General features: G+C 37.2%; 1 protein-coding gene across 4 annotated transcripts in view; it reads right to left on the bottom strand.

Annotated features, from left to right (window-relative positions):
- The window catches only part of kalrna (kalirin RhoGEF kinase a), a 252578-nt gene that overhangs the window by 237187 nt on the left and 36 nt on the right, over positions 1-15355 (bottom strand). For 3 of the 4 annotated variants that reach the window (XM_051905418.1, XM_051905419.1, XM_051905420.1), the window contains exon 1: positions 15153-15355. This exon is cut by the window's right edge and continues 36 nt beyond it. In XM_051905418.1, the coding sequence (XP_051761378.1) occupies positions 15153-15219 (67 nt within the window). In that variant the 5' untranslated portion in view covers positions 15220-15355. The remainder of the gene's footprint in view (positions 1-15152) is intronic. The other variant, XM_051905422.1, reaches the window with a different exon arrangement.

The raw sequence follows: 15355 nt of genomic DNA, 5'->3' as shown, positions 1-15355 counted from the left end.
ACAGCCAAAGAATGTGAGCGCTGTGTGCTCAGGCTTTCTCAGCGCCGTCAAAATAAAGGTCCGCCACGCCGTCAAAATAAAAGTCACAATATCAAGCGCAGCTTATGTCATTTAATAGTTCCTACCCGGCAGTGCGAATGCAACCGGGAAATTGGCCCTAGGGGAACTATTAGTTCTCGGGGAACCACCCTGGTGGCTAGTTCCTAGAACTACCCGGTGCGAAAGCCCCTAAATATAAGCTCAGGTGTGCCATTTATCAAAGTTTGTATACAGTTATTAAAGTTGCAAATAAAAGTCAGAGATCTTGACAGGACCTTTTCTCATGAAATTCTTCCAAGATCAAGCGATCTGAATGATCCCATACACATTAAATTAGTTCACCCAAAAATGAAAATTATCCCATAATTTACTCACCCTCAAGCCAGGTGTATATGATCTACTTATTTCAGCCAAATGCAATTGGAGTTATATTAAAAAAATATCCTGGCTCTTTCAAGCTTTATAATGGGAGTGAATGGTACCTGAAATTATGAAGCCCTAAAAAGTGCATCCATCCATCATAAAAGCAATCCATACGGCTACCGGAGGTTAATAAAGGCCTTCTGAAGCAAAGGGATGTGTTTTTGTAAGATTTGTAAGTTTTTATAAGCTCTATATTCTTACTACATTTCAACAATTGATTCATTTGTTTCTGTTTTTTTATATCTTCTAAGGAATTTAGGAGAAACATCTGAGAACTGAGCAGTGAAAGAGCAACATTTGAGCAATAACATAGGTTCAGATGAAGATGCTTGAATGGTTTTCATATGTCTGACTGACAGATCCTCTTACGAGAAGCTTGTAGTAAAAAAGTGTGTGTGTGTGGGGGGGGGTTGCATGACTGTAATGATCAGTCATGCAATTCCATGTGAAATGTGGATTATAGTGGTTTCACACACCATTTGACTGCACATATGTTTAGAGTCGAACTGTGGGACTGTGCTTACATCTTAATGCTTCTTTTCAAGATCAATGGGGAGCAATTGAGAAGCAGTTTCAAAGGGTTGGGTGTCTCATTTCATGAAAAACATAAATCATGAAAGTGTAGATATGCTCTCAAACTCTGAAATAAAGTTGACTGACTACAGATTAATCAAATCCAGCAGAAACAGCTAGAATAGGTGTTCTGATGAAATTTAAATACACAGATTTGTATAGACCTTCACATGTCATAGGGGAAACACATTTCTTACCATTTCTACCAGAAATGTTTAATTCTCTAGAACAGTTGCTTTTACACAGTCTAGAAACCAATAATCTGATTGGCAAAACATACAGTGCAACAACAACCTTCTTGATGTGAATGAACCTTCTTGTAAATGTTAAAAAGCGTCTAAAATATTTTGTCGCATGGCAGCAGCACAAAAACTTGCGTTTTACTCGTATGATACTCTAAATGAGGTTGTGCAATTAGAAGTAATGCCGGTGAATGTTTTAATCATGTAATCTGTATTCATAATCTACATATAATTCTAAATAACAGCAGATATTTTATACACTTTTTAAAATAAAGGTCACAACTACAGTGCTCAGCGTAAATGAATACACCCCCTTTGAAAAGTAACATTTTAAACAATATTTCAATGAACACAAAAACAATTTCCAAAATGTTGACAAGACTAAGTTTAATATAACATCTGTTTAACTTATAACATAAAAGTAAGGTTAATAATATAACTTAGATTACACATTTTTTCAGTTTTACTCAAATTAGGGTGATGCAAACATGAGTACACCCACCAACAAAAACTACTACATCTAGTACTTTATATGGCCTCCATGATTTTTAACGACAGCACCAAGTCTTCTAGGCATGGATGAACAATGAAAGTTGGTGACATTTTGCAACATCTATCTTTTTTTCCATTCTTCAAGAATGACCTCTTTTAGAGAGTATGGAGAGTGATGCTCAACTTGTTTCTTCAGAATTGGGTTCAGATCAGGAGCCACTGAATCACTTTCACCCTGTTCTTCTTCAGAAATCCAACAGTGGCCTTAGATGTTGTTTACGATCATTGTCATGTTGGAAAAGTGCACGACAACCAAGGGCACGGAGTGATGGTAGCACCTTCTCTTTCAGTATAGAGCAGTACATGTGTATTCATGATACCATCAATGAAATGCAGCTCCCTGACACCAGCAGCACTCATGCAGCCCCACATAAGGACACTGCCACCACCATGTTTCACTGTAGGCACCATGCATTTTTCTTTGTATTCCTCACCTTTGCAACGCCATACAGTTTTGAAGCCATCAGTTCCAAAAACATTTATCTTGGTCTCATCACTCCAGAATATAGAGTTCCAGTAGTCTTCATTTTTGTCAGCATGGGCCCTGGCAAACTCTAGGCAGGCTTTTTTGTGGCTGGGCTTTAGGAGAGACTTCTTTCGTGGACGGCACCCATGCATGCCATTCCTCTGCAGTGTACGCCATATTGTGTCACGGGAAATAGTCACCCCAGTTTGGCTTTCTACTTCTTTAGATAACTGCAGTGAACTTGCATGCTCTATTTTCTTCAATTCTTAAATTTTTGTACCACTTTTGCTACAGTATTCTGACTGATAAGTAAAGCTTTGCTGATCTTCTTGTAGCCTTTACTTTTCTGGTGTAAAGAAATTATTTTCTTTCTCAGGTCTTCAGGTCTCAGGTGACATTTCTCTTCCGACATTTCTCTTCCATGTGGTGCCATTGCTGACAGCATGAAATGGGAAGGGGTTCTAACACCCTTTTATAGTCAACTGTCTGCTGGACACCTGTGTAATGAATAATTAGACTCACCTGTGGTTGAATTCTTGTTAAATTAGACATTTGTAGTCTAAAATTTAGCTTTGCTCCAGAGACTTTCAGTGGGGTGTACTCATTTTTGCATCACCCTAATTTGAGTAAAACTGAAAATTCTGTTCTCTAAGTTATATTATTAACCTTTCTTTATGTTATAACAGATGTTATATAAAATTTTAATCCAGTTTTAATCTATGTACTTAGTCTAGAAACCAACACACTGATCTGAAGAACATTCAACAGAACAGTCAAAATGTCTCTTGATAGGAAGAGGGTCCCATCACAGGAAACCAAAATCACAAATCTCAAATGAGATCTCTTTAATTTATCAGTAGGATTAAGATTGAAACAAATGTGCAAATGGATTTATATTTTTCCCGGTCTGCCTTTAGTTTACAGCCTGGTCTCATTGTTTTTATGCAAGTTTTACATTTACAGTTAAGCTTTTTCCGTAAGTTGAATAGGGAAGGCATAGGACATAGTGTAAGCTTTCTGAACTGCGAGAGGCATTACACTTTCTTCCTAACTTGAATACGGAAGGTGGTCTGGCGGAAGCTAGATATTTTACTGCATAACTTGTTAAATATGGATTTTTTTTTTTTTTTTTTTACACAAATGCACCGTTTCGCTTCAGAAGGCCTTTATTAACCACCCAGAGCTGTGTGAAGTACGTTTATGATGGATGGATGTTGATGGAGGCACTTTCTTCAGCTCATACTCATTGGTATCGCTCACTGCCATTATAAAGCTTGGATGCATCAGGATATTTATTAAGTCATATACACCTAGGATGGCTTGAGGGTGAGTAAAGCTTGGGGTAGGCCTAATTTTTGTTTGAAAGTGAACTAATCCTTTAAATTTGTTAAATAATTTAGATGCTGTCAGTAAATCAATATGATATGTCAATATGGTTATGCAAACATAGTAATTGTATCTGTTGTAGAACTAAACTTAAACATACAAATAAAAAATACATACAAATTCTCATGAGATTATGTTGGCCTTTAGCATCACAACATAGGATTAGGACTGAGTAGGGCTTTTCACACTCGTCGTTCTAAATCCCACTTTTAACCCCAGGTAGAGGAATGTTTCACATCTGTAATTTAGAAGGGTAGTTAGCACCCCTTTTTACCCAGTGTTAAGAAACGATGATATAGAGTGCGTGCCTCATATCTTCAGCTCTGTACAGTCACAGAAACCTTGCGTGTTGTAAAACAGCCAAGGAGGATTTGTGTGATTTGTGAGGATTTTTTTTTTTCGCTGATGGGAATGTGTGAGACAAGATTACTTATATATAAGATAAATAAGAATGTTTAACCCAGGGTTTAGGATGACCAAGGGTTAAATATTTCAAGTCTGAAAAGCCCTTTTAGGTTTAACCCAGGGTTAAGCATAATGTAAAAAACCATTATGGACTCTTGAGCCAATTATCAGCCAATCAGAGTTGTCATGAAGCCATTTTTCTGCAGCTCTAGTAAGTACTTACATTTACATCTTAGGCGACTGCCTTAAAATGAATGCATGTTAAAATTCAACAAGAAAAAGTATTTTACCATCAAAAAAATGACACACATCACCTTTAAAGAAAGTTTGATTTATCATTAAGCCTGCTGGTGAGAAATGCAGGTGAACTTTGTAGGCGTAATCTGCCATCGTGCATCAAAAATCAACAGAATTAGCTGTTGGAACGTCGAATGGAGCAGCATCTTTATCAGTGCAGCGCAGATGCAGACTCACAGGTCTCCAGGGAATAGTTCCCTCAATCCATCTAAAAGCCTCATTCAAAGCAGAAGATCAGCTAATGAGATCTGACTCCATTAGCCTGCAGTGCTAAGTGTCCGTCCATGCTTACGTTATGCAGGAACAGACAGCGGAAATGGGGATCCCTCTCACTAAACCTCATCTCCCTCAACGTCATATCATGACTCTATAATCCACTCAAATCTGCTCTCACTCGCGCTATAAACCCACTGCGTCTAACTGGTCAATTAGCCATCTGCCACACCACAACTGTGTATGTGTAGGGGTTGGGGGGGAGGGGGGGGTTACTTAGCTTTAGTTAATGGAAAACTAAAAAGATAAAATTGCCCCAGAAGTGACTTGAAATGGCCAAGGGACAATCAGGGCATCCTCATTTGGAAAATGTGTGTATGATTCCATAGCTATAGTTTGAGGACAAATGTGTCCCCAGAAGTGAGTTTGTGGACACCCTAATTTGGAAAAATGTGGGCGGGGTTTGCGTTTGGGTTAGTCTGTTTTTCTTACTTAGTATTTTTTTCCCAGTACAAATATCTAATCATTCTTAAATCAAGATACATTTACTTGAGAAGAAAATGACAAAGATATTAAGTCTTGTTTTCTGCTAAATTTATCAAAATTTTGTGTTTATGCTTAAAACAAGAAGAAAAAATGTCAGAGGGGTAAGAAAAAACAAACCTAATTCAAAGGGAAAATATGTTTATTTTTCTTATCCCACTGGGAGATATTTCTTTCTAGTTTTAGGCATAAACTCTCTTTAATATATTTTTCAGAAAACAAAACTTGAGTCATTTTGTTTCTCAAGAAAATGTATCTCGATTTAAAAGTGTTTAGATATTTAGTACTGGAAAAGATCGATCATCAATTTTTGCAGTGTTTAAATAAAACCAATAGAAATCTAGTGTGTGTGTGTCAGCCAAACGAAAGTGTGTGTGTGAGAGAGATGGAGAGGTAAAGACATTAAAGAGATGGAAAATGCAAACTGGAAAACAGAGAAAACCACAAGAAATGAAAGGCAAAAGAGGTGATGTGGCAGACAGACACACGCTGGCCGTCAGTGGAGTGTATTGTGTGTGCTGATGCTGGAGCATCATGCTCTATTGTTCTTCCTCACACGAGCAGGGCACAGACAGCGTGGTGTGGTGTGTGTGTGTGGTGGGGGGAAGGGGTGTGCACACATGAACGCACAAACACACATTTTGGCAGAAAGCCAAGGCTTTTTCCAGCACCGGCTGTGCGTGTCTCTTGCTGTGTGTCAGTCTAATCAGTCTGAATCAGACTGTGGCACTGTAGGATTTTATCGGCAGTTTCCAGCATTGTCTCATGCACACATGAACACATCTAGAATCATTCAATCAAAGCGTGAATTTTACAATTTACTTTTAAAATTGTATTCTCTATCTCTGTCACATTCTATTGTTTTGTGGACTTTTAGTTTGTTTCTCATTATTTCCCGTGTTTAGGTCGTCATGGTTTCTAGCTTGTGTTCATTTGTTGTTATGATGACTCATTGTTTCATTGATTTCATCCACCTGTTCCTTGTTTAGTTAAATTTTTAGCTGTGTATATATTGCCCTCAGTTCAGCTGACTCTTTGGTTGCGTCCAAAAACTTAGGCAGCTGACTTGTTGCCTCATCAGGCAATGACATTTGCAGGCTTTGCACTTCTGAGGCAGTGTAACGGTTTAATGATCTACAACAAAACAGAGCGAACTTTGGTGAAAACTAAATAAATATTTATTTATTACAATAGTAATTTCTCGCTAGAAATGACAGAAGTGGAAAATGTTGGTCAAAAATTTACATTTACACACAAACTGATCACCAACCACAACTTTCAGATGCCATCTTTATTTTATTTTTTTTAGCTCAACCGTCACAGAATGCAACGCACAGGATTGTGGGATATCAAAGGCACTGAAGGATACATCTATGCTTCCTTCAAAAATCGATCAGATGAAGGTATCTCAGGAGACAGGAAGTGAAGCTAACATTGGATTCAGATGTGCTTCGATGCCTTCCTACCTTGGAATGCATCCTCCGAAGGCAGCATTTTTAAGATTTCAGCCGCAGCCTTTGTCTGTTATAACCATAGACGTGACGTCACCCGTAAGTTTCTGAAGAGCATTTTTGAAGCCCAAAGTGGGCGGAGCCAGCCGTCGCCATCTTGGCAGCGCGTCACAGGGTGTCACTTTCAGATATTTGAAAATGGGTAAAGAGGTGGGACGTGGGTGGAGCTGAGGTGCCTGGTTGCTGAAACCACGCCCGACTAGCTCGACGTGATCAAGTTAGCTCAGGCTAAGGAGCTATCTATCTATCTTTGATACTATCTAAAATATTAATAAAGATAAATTATACATCATATGAAAGTTGTAAGGGTTTACTGTCAATCTGCGGTGTCTGTTTTATGATATAGATGCAAAATCAAAACGGGATACCTTTGTAATGTAATAGCAATCGTGAGATGAATCTTATCCATCGCACTTGGGTAAAATGTCCATGAGCATACATTGAAAAACACCCAACAGTACTTTTTGTTCACAAAAGCATTAAATCCATGAAATATTGATATATTGTCCATTGTTTGCATCATATTTCTACTGAATAATCTGCTCTCCATCATCATTCTTCAAGAAATTATGCAATCTGAGCAGCGTTTATGTTGTAAAACTGTATACGAACGTATACATTGGACTCTCACAAACAAATGAGCCCGCGTCCAAGTCTTACTTAAGTGGGTCAAAAAAGCACTCTAAATTGAATAAAAATTTTAACTATAATACATTTTCCTTCAATTGCAGTTAACATGCCCATAAAGTGTCTGAAAACATTACATTCACTTTGAACAAAGGTATATATTCTTTTGAAGTAATTTACTTCTGTAATGGAACTAAACACATTACATTTGTCAAATTATATTGTTATAAAAAAATCTATTTCGAGTAGATGCTGTTTTTTTAACCTTCTATTCATGGAAGAATCATGAATAGATGAAAAATCATACAAATTTCTACATTGATAACGCTGACAGAAAGACTAGCGTAATGGCTAATGAAAATTCAAAATTGAACAACTGATAACATTTATTTTAAATTGTAATAATATTTCACAATACTACTGTTTTACTGTATTTTTAATCAAATAAATGCAGCCTTGGTGAGCATAAGAGACTTCTTTCAAAAACATTCAAACATTTTAACCTAAACTTTATCATTGCAATGTATATTTTTCATATAACAAAGGAATTATGTTGATATTTTACCCTTGTATATTTTTGGCAACAGATCATTATGTCAATAGCAGCATTATAAAAGTGACCGGCCAACTGGCGAGCATGCTTTCTTTACTTGCCAAAGCCAATTTCCACTTCTCTCTTCTGACTACACTGAGTGGAAACAGATCCCGATCTGCCAAAAACCAAACCAGGACTGCACCATGAGTATAGCATCACATTTAGAGGACCAAGGCTGATTCATGAATACTTTAGGAACAAATCATATGGCAAGAGACTTCAAAAACACATTTAATACTATGTTACTCAGGAGATACTGTACCATCCCTGCAATTCATCAACTGTTTATGATGCTTATTGCCCTGGATGAAAGTATATACTTTAGGAATAATGATATTAGAGTATTTGGACTCATATGATCTGTATATCACACAATGTATCAATTACATCATAAGGATATGATAAATAATATACGTACATTGTGTGTGTCTGTAAGAGAGGCATGTTGGGTTTCCATGTTTTATGGGCACATTCCATAGACATAATGATTTTTATGCTGTAAAAACTGTATTATATCCCCTTACATTAGCCCTACCCCTAAACCATAGAAAACTATTGGCATTTTTGAATTTAAAACAAAAAACAAAAACTCTTTAGTATGTATTTTAAGCCATTTGGTCTACGAGGACACAGGAACTGTTTACATTGTAATACCCATGTCATTATACACATTTGTGTCCTCATAAACCATATATACAAGAACACACAAACTCTCTCTCTCTCTCTCTCTCTCTCTCTCTCTCTCAAATTGTCTGGTGTCTTTAATTCTCATTAGCTTTGCCTCATAACAAAGCTCTTGAACTTTGTTCACACTATGCATAAATCCAATTTGTTTTCAAATCCAAATTAAATTTCTGAAATGTTATTGTGTGCGAGTGAAAAATCTGACATGCATTTACAATGTTTTTGTTGTGGTTTTCCAATCATTTTACTTCACTTCAGTAAAATGTTTAACAACTGTTGGTTGTCCATTGTTGTTACAGGTTTATTATGATTATCTTTCCCATTAGTGGCACACATTTGCCAAAGATCTGCCAAAAATGTTTGCCAGTAATGGCAAAATGTTCATTGTTATCAGAGGTTTTCAGAAAATTCGCCATACTGGCAAAGAACAGCAAACTTCTGCCAGATATTCACCATGAATTAACTCCAAGTTTTTGCAGAGGTCATTGTCTGCAATGATGAATCAGATCATTTGTTCAGACAGTTTAGTCAATATCTGCATCAGTTGCAATAGTAATGACATAAGCATCAGAACAATGTAAGAGAGCGTGACATCTTGTTGTGATGCTAAACCTCAGAGGCATATCAGACAACATACAGTAAGCATCTGTACTTAAACATTCATGCATGCGCTCATATGCACTTAATCACAGTCCATTACACAGTGAGTGTACATGAGTGAACTGAGACAGCTAGACAATACTGCACTTTGTGTATGACGTTACAGTCATTTACTTGAAATTGTATCTGGACTGACTGTTTAAACTGTTTATTCCAAAAATCCAGAAATTCAATGTTAATCGGATTTCAAACCACATGCAAATGTGGTTTGGATAGGTTTTGTATGATTTTTCTTTCAGTTTCAATTCAGACAACAAACAACTAAGCTGATTTGAGTTGTATATGCAGAGAAATCAGATTTTTGCTGCCTACTAAACAAAGCCTTAAATAAGCCCTGTCAAAAGCAGACGCTTCAAGATCGGATTTGCAAATAATCTTCCTCATGGCTCTTAAAGCCTGGCCAACCTCCACCCAATGCATTGATCAGATGACTGATTAAGTAATAAATTAACAACCACCTTAGAGAGGACAACAGAACCCCAATGCTTCACAAAAACACAATGGTTGCATTTCATTGATCCATATAAAGACAACTGTGCCTCATCTGGTGTTGTGAGCCAGTTACATATACTGTTTAATAAGCATTGCTAAAGAGGACTTCAGAAGGAAATAACAGCTTATAACAGGAAGGATAACAAAGGAGGGGTCCAAATATGACAATCAAGACAATTATTATGAGAGGAAAGAGGTTGTTTTTTCATTTCACAGAAACTAACCTCTTTATACCAAGAATAGCAGCCAAATCAATGTACTCTGAGCTCATGTTCTTATGTGCCCATGGGGTCAGAGAGAAGTTAGTTATCTAATAAAATGAAGAGCCATACTCATGAAAAAAGAAGTGTGCTAAATTGTATTGAATTGTGCACTTGCATGTAGCCTGCTAGTCTTAAAAGTGTTTAAACAAAAACTGTACCCCTGTAGTCAATAATTGTATCCCTTAAATCTCATCTTTGATCACAAAAATGACATATTTAAAAAAAAAAAATTCCTGTGAAAAAAATTTCTTCATGCCTTAAAATAGCTTGAATGTAACTACATCCTTGCCTCATTTAATATACATGGATCAATGAATATGCAAATTAGCACCGCCTCCACTCACTCACTCCAGCTCAAAGATCCACTCGGTCAACTTACTGAGGTAAATGCTGCACAATGGTATCGCTCTTTACAACATCGGGCTCGACAATAAGGACTGCCCGATGGCCCGGGGCCAGTGTGAACGACGCTCGGGACAGTAGACGGAACGGCCACTTGCCCGATCGGGCAAGTGCTGTAGGGTGTGCGATATATATTGTCTATGTTTATGATATCGTAATTGATGATTTAACGATCTGAAATTATCGAGTATGTCCCTCACTTTACAAAAACATACCCATTGAGTGCACGCATGCACTACATGACGTAGTCTAGTAGGTTAGACTAGTGCGTGTGCATATTTAGAGTGTACGCTTTCACTGCGTGATTTAGTCTATTAAAATGCCTTTAGAATGCCCCCAGAATTCAAGAAAAGGGGCAAAAATGCCCCAGTATATCTTTAATATTTATATCATTTAATATAGTTAACCAATATTACACAGCACCGTTTTTCTCCAAATATCAAATGTGATACTGATTTTATACAGTGTACAGTTTAATGAACAAGAACTTAATATCAAGTGACTTACATTTTAGACACCAAATCGCCTGTTTCACTCTATTTCGCCAACGAAAATAGTTCCAAACAAAGTCCACAGAATTGTTTTGCGTCTCTGAGCAACACTTCCTGAATGAATCAGCCGTTTGAATGAATCGGTTGAATCTCAATGACTCGCTCATTAACAGGGACTTGCTGCCACCTACTGGCGGGATTAATTTCAGGTTTAAAGTGTCTTTTCATTTTTAAAATAATTTCAAATAACAGTATTTAACATTTTATATTTTCAACATTTCAAAACATTATTTATGCATCTGTAACTGCTCTTGACTGATTAATAAAGTTCTCTATAATCTATAGTTATATTATATATCTATAGTTAAATAGTTATAGATATTACAACTTCTGTACCTGAAAATCTCCTTTTTAAACCTACATGAAAAACTTGAAAAGCATTGTTTATTTCATTTATATTTATTTAATTTGTTCTGTTGTACTCGTAATTTGATTATTTATTACTATTTTATTACTTGCTGTTTATTTATCTAACAATATTTCAAATTTAAGTGAGTTATTCTAGTAGCTTTTGGTGTCATAACCCAATTTATTAAGGTTACATGTATCAAAAACAATGAAAACAATAACTTGGCTTATTTTATAGGCCTATTTTCTTTTCTGTTACTTTATTAATTTTTTGTTGTGGGGCAAGTAAAAATTTTGGCGGGGCAAGTAAAAATTTTAACCACTGGCCCGCCCGGGCCAGTAGAAAAAATCCTTAGCGTTCAGCCCTGTAATATGATTAGCCTTTTGCTTGATTATGTTATCAAACAGCTAATAATGTGTTGTTAATGATACACAAAAAAACATGTTCCTGTTCGCCATGTCAGACTCAGACAGCTGCCGTCTAACGATCAGTATCCTTACAAACGCTTTGAACAACTCAGAACGTCAGTGGAGAAAGGCATGTAGTTCATCGAAACATCGTAATATACATCATACACCCGCCATATTGCTAAAAACATTCAATTCAGTTCGAACTTCAGTATATTCTTTTAAAGTAATTTTATTTCCATATTAAATACTCTTTTGAAAAATATCTTCTTTTTCACAAGTGCACTCTATCCATAGCACTGTGTACTGTGAAGGTTAATCTAACAGTAAACATTAAATACACATGCAGCGAGTGAACCATGTGGCCGAGGGTATAAAAACCTCTTCAGATCGCTGAGTGTGGTGCTTGTGAAAGGATTACTGTTCACTCAGCCACGTAACGTCTTTTCTAGGAGGACAAACACCCACTACAACTGGATATGGCAGAAGAAAGAAGATTTATGGTCCTATTCACTCTGTTTCTCTCTTCCTCCATTATATCCTCCTGACATTTTGTTGGCCCTAGGGGCACAGGCTGCCAGGATGTATCTGTCTATCCATTGATGACAGCCGATGGCTATGTTCTGCAGGCAGATGTCCTCCCTTCCACTTGCGTAAAACCACAGTAAAAAACCCTCTGCTCTTTGATAACACACCAGACCTCCAGACATCTGCAAATCATTGGCACTGGAGATCTCAAAACCAATACTCTGCACAACTCAACAATGTCTTTATGATCATGTCTAAAAATAGCCTGCTTTGTTCTTTATTTGCTCTGAAGTTCTAGGTGAGAAGAAAGCCTCATATTGCTTATACGCATGGAACTCATTCTGCTAAAGACATGAACGATATCTAAATCATGCAGTTTGTTGAAGAGGTTTGCTATTACTTTGTGATTGGACTTACTTACCGAGCAGATGAAAAATCCCATTGACATGCATACATTGATGGAGGGACCAGAAAATTAACACAATCTCATGGCAAACTTGTAACTATTTTACGTTTTGGTGAATTGGTGGCTAATTTGTATGAATTCATAAATTTTCCTACAATCTGCTTACACCCCAGTGACGGTTATGTTTAGAGGTGGACTTTCGTGCTTGGCCTGCTTACTTTTTTTTTTTCTAAAAATCATGTTTTTGTACAATGAATTCATACACTCTCACTTTAAGGGTACTGGGGCAGTACCCTTAAAAGGACAACTCTGTACCTTATCAACCCATTAAAAGGTTCATAGTAGTACCTTAAGGTACGTATTGCTACTCTAAGGTACTAATATGCACCTTTTAAGGGTAAAAGAAAAAGGTACAAAGATGTCCTTTCAGAGGTACTGACCCAGTGACAAGCCGTTGTACCCCTACAGGTACAATTGTACAAAATCACCAACTCATAAGTTTTGTTTTCCCATGAAATCTGGGTGGAATATCATAGGGATTTCAATGTGGCCACCTAGAACACCCTTTCAACCATATAGCAACACCTTGGCAACCACCAACAACACTCAATGGCAGTAAAATCTACATAAGAATGAAGAAAAATCTTTAGAAAATGTAAAAATCTCAACCCAGGCTCATTGGAAAAACGTGCCTGTGGCGACATTTCTGCAAAATGATTTTACGTTGCGTCTTGAAATAAGTCTTTATTAATCAATAATCTGCCCCATCATAATTTTGTGTGAAAAGAAATAAAAGTCGTTGCTGTTTTAATGCCTCCAGTGTTTATTTCAGCTGGAAACTGCAGTGAATTGTATATATTGGTACGTGTTTTGAGTTTTGCAAAAATGTAGGTAGACGCACGGTTTTCCAATGAGTCTGTGTTGCTACAATCTAGTTCAGTCTGTCTATATTTCAGGATTTTTCTTCAGTTGTTTCTGGGTTTACTCTGAGACTGCTTGTTAATTATCAGACCGTCCTTGCAGATATGACCTTCAGTTCAAAAACTGAGATATTACAAACACACTTCCTCCAAAAAACCTCACCTTGAACCTCACTCACATTGATAAGACAGAACGAAAGGCAGCACGGTTGCGTGGTTGAGCTAACAAGTGGGAGAACTAGTTTGTGTTTTGTGTTATGCCATGTATAGCTACATGTGTTTGTTGTTTGTGTGTGTGTATGAGAGAGTGAGCATAGTGTACCCGCATCCTGACCTATAGCCCACTGTGTAAAGCAGCAGGGTTTATGCATCACTCCTCAGCAGGGGTCTCACAGCCTGGACCACTTACCTAAACATTAGCATTTCTTCCAGCCATTTCCTCTCTAAAACTCCAAAAGTGCTGCACATGATTCAAGGTCTTGCCACCATGCTGACCCAGTGTCCCCTTTTAAACGTCAGAGGTTGTTGTGACATCATTGTTTACATCTGCACTCAACTCAACATACACATTGTAAATATTGATGTCCACTTTGCAAAGACAATAAGAGCAACATAAATAGCATGGATGTATATACAAGGAATTTGTTGTATTATAAATGTGTGGCAATAATTTTAGAATCGCCAGACGTAAAATCAACTCCTGACTCCATGGCCTAAACTTCCTAATTTTAAGACCAAGGGCTTACAGAAAAGATTTTTAAGCAGTTTAGCAATCAAAGCCTCCCTCAAACTGGGGTTCAACATACATTAAACTTCTTGGCACATCCGACACTCACAAGCGCTGTTACACAGATGATGCATATTAAGAGTGGACTGTTTGAAATTAGCTTCTTCCCAATCAATGTCCCATGAGCCCAGCATGAAGCCCAGTAAGTACATGAAAATGACAGTGATTTGACACTTAACAGACTTGTGACAACAAACCAGCCATTTTGTGTACTACAGCATAAGAATAAATAACCACAATCCTGAGAAATGAGGCATAAGGAGTTATCCAGCAGTTGTATGGTGCTGTTCAGGAGATATGGGATGGGCTGGCTTACAGACTAAACGACTGAAGCTCAGTGTAGCTGTCAGTCAAAGCAGGATAATGGTACTAATGCTCAGCATCACCCATCACACAAACCTGGACCTAAAGCATCCTTAAAACCATAATATCCTGAATTATCCCATTAGCCTTCATCTTGTTCTTTAATCTTAGCTATTGAGTTTATTATAACGTCTATCTCTTTCAATTTAGTGTGCTTAAACAAAAACTACATTACCAAAGCAGCGCTAAATAGCCTAAATAAAATTGAATAAAATTCAATTAATGAGGAAAATAAGTAACGAAATTAAATACATTAAAAGCAAATTAAAATTTGCTGTACAAAGACATTAAAATGAGCCATTGGGAAATTAAAAAGCCTAAAAAATTACGATGGTAACAGACATATAGTAAACGCCATGAATAAAGGATGGAAAATGACACAATAAGTGCGCTAATAATTGTAATAATAAGCCAAACGCTGGCCTATCTATAGAGAACACTGTCTCTCCATCTCTCCTCTCATCGTACCTGTTTTGAAGAATGCATCCGTGTCTGAATCAGTGGGTCCGTCCTCCGCCGCTTCAGCGGGATTCATCTTTCCTCTTAGATCTCACAGCTCAAAATAACGAGAAATATATCCAGATTTAGCGCTCCATCATCTCTATATTTCTGTGTTTTGACTGCACAGCCCTCGTTCAGAGCGACAAAGCGCAGCTCTGCATTGCCTTCTA

This window comes from Ctenopharyngodon idella, chromosome 9, assembly GCF_019924925.1.
Source record: "Ctenopharyngodon idella isolate HZGC_01 chromosome 9, HZGC01, whole genome shotgun sequence".
NCBI lineage: Eukaryota > Metazoa > Chordata > Actinopteri > Cypriniformes > Xenocyprididae > Ctenopharyngodon > Ctenopharyngodon idella.
Note: the sequence above shows the minus strand (reverse complement) of the source record. Positions and strands in the feature narration are given on the sequence as shown.